This window comes from Rhincodon typus, unplaced genomic scaffold (genome assembly GCF_021869965.1).
Source record: "Rhincodon typus isolate 14 unplaced genomic scaffold, sRhiTyp1.1 hic_rhity00002872, whole genome shotgun sequence".
NCBI classification, from domain to species: domain Eukaryota; kingdom Metazoa; phylum Chordata; class Chondrichthyes; order Orectolobiformes; family Rhincodontidae; genus Rhincodon; species Rhincodon typus.
Genome location: NW_025968510.1, coordinates 4,689 through 6,710, shown reverse-complemented (window position 1 = coordinate 6,710; position 2,022 = coordinate 4,689). Strand labels below are relative to the sequence as shown.

Below are 2,022 nucleotides of genomic sequence, written 5' to 3'. Positions count from 1 at the left end.
GTCACCGCCTTTGTACCCTCCGACACGGCGTGCTTGGCCAGCTCCCCGGGCAGCAGCAGCCGCACGGCGGTCTGAATCTCCCGGGAACTGATGGTGCTGCGCTTGTTGTAATGGGCCAGGCGGGAAGCCTCCCCCGCGATGCGCTCGAAAATATCGTTGACGAATGAGTTCATGATGCTCATGGCCTTGGAGGAGATGCTGGTGTCGGGGTGAACCTGCTTCATCACTTTGTAGATGTAGATAGAGTAACTTTCTTTCCTGGACCTTCTCTTCTTGCCGCTTTTCGCTGGCGCCCTCTTCACCACTTTCTTAGCGCCCTTCTTGGCAACTTGTCCTTTCTATACGTTTGTGTGGAGAACCATGCCTCTCGGAATTTCTGTGCATGTCGATGTTTGGCTTGGGCTACTATGGTTACTTTGTCCAACAACAACAAAGTTGCTGGAAAAGCTCAGCTGGTCTGGCAGAATCTGTAAGGAAAAAACAGAGTTAACCTTTCGGGTCCAGTGACCTTTCCTCAGAACCAGTTACTGATGAGCTTTTCCAGCAACTTTGTTTTTGTTCCTGATTTACAGCATCCACAGTTCTTTCAGTTTTTATATGGTTACTTTGTCCCATTTCAACTGACGGCCTTCATTGTCTGAATGTATTGTATAGTCAGACAATGAAGGCCATCAGGTTAACTGGGACAAAGTAACCATAGTAGCCCAAGCCAAACATAGACACACATGGGAATTCCTAGAGGCATGGTTTTCCATCCATACTTCAATCAACAAACACATAGAATCGGACCCCATATATAAACTCATACAGATCAAAACCAGAAATGACAGTACTCACCATAACGGACCAGACAGTATAAATTCCACGTGGAGCAGAACACATCACTTCATCAGAGGCTCCACTGATGATGTCACCGAGCATGGTGATGAAAACGTCTGAACAAAAACAAGCCAGCTCAGCGAGCAAGTCAGCAACATTATCCCAGCAACTACCCGAGCTGCAGATCTTTGCCAAACTTGAAATGCTGAAATTTGTTCAAACTGGGCAGGTGTGCATTGTGAATGGTGAAAAAAAACAAAAAACTTGTATTTCCTCTGTGTTGTTTGAGCATATCTAGCTGGAAATTGACTTCAGTGCATGTCTGACTCAATCTGCTCTGTGCCTGTGGGAAGGATGTTCTCTGGTCTGACAGCGGTAAAATACCTTCTGTTTGTTAGAATCTGTTGGTCACACTTGGCTTTGGACTGAGGGAATATCACTTTCTCTTAGTCCTTCAAGTATTTGCCTGGAGAAAGACAGAAGAAAAACCTCCTGTAAATCAACATCAGCCAAGTTTGATAATATTTAATTGATCAATGCAATGTTTAGTTAATAATCATTACAATATTTTCTTTCAAGCCAGGAATTTGAACAGAATTGTGTGTCTGATGCCACTCTTGCTCTCAGCTGCTCCCTGTCTGGTGATTTTACTTTTTGTTAATTCCATACCAATTGAGTGAAGTCCAGAAACTAACTAACAGGTGTACAGTTCCATGAATGGGGCTACCCAATGCAAGTGGGTCTGTGAATATGAGTTTAGTTGTTGATCTATTCATGTCAGTTCATACTTGGTGAATGATAACTACACTCACACAATCTAAGCCTTTGTTAAATTACTTATGTATTCACACAGCAGAGACTGACAGGGACAGATCGATATAGAACCATACATCCATTGAAATGATATACCACTGAAGAAGGCTGTTGGCCTATTGGCCTATCTTGTCCATTCCAACCCAAAGACAAACAGATGGCTATTCTAATCCCACCTTCCTGCACACAGCCCACAGCCCCACAGATTAAAGCACTGTCAGTTTCTGTAATGTCAATGTATTGATCAATTTGTCATCTTAGTCTCCGTTTTGTGGATATGTAAATATAGTTATCAATTTGTACCAGCCAACTTTTTCTGTATGAATATTTGAATGTAGTTATCCATCTCTACCTGTGAAAATCCAAATAGTTATTAACATGTACCCGTCA

The 2,022-nt window shown here is 42.9% G+C and overlaps 1 protein-coding gene across 1 annotated transcript in view; it reads right to left on the bottom strand.

Moving 5' to 3' along the window:
- The window catches only part of LOC125481627 (histone H2B 7-like), a 17,549-nt gene extending 17,137 nt beyond the window's left edge, over positions 1-412 (bottom strand). Inside the window, exon 1 of the mRNA XM_048593441.1 lies at positions 9-412. Coding sequence (XP_048449398.1) covers positions 9-224 — 216 coding nt within the window. The 5' untranslated portion in view covers positions 225-412. The remainder of the gene's footprint in view (positions 1-8) is intronic.
- Between the last annotated feature and the right edge of the window lie 1,610 nt (positions 413-2,022).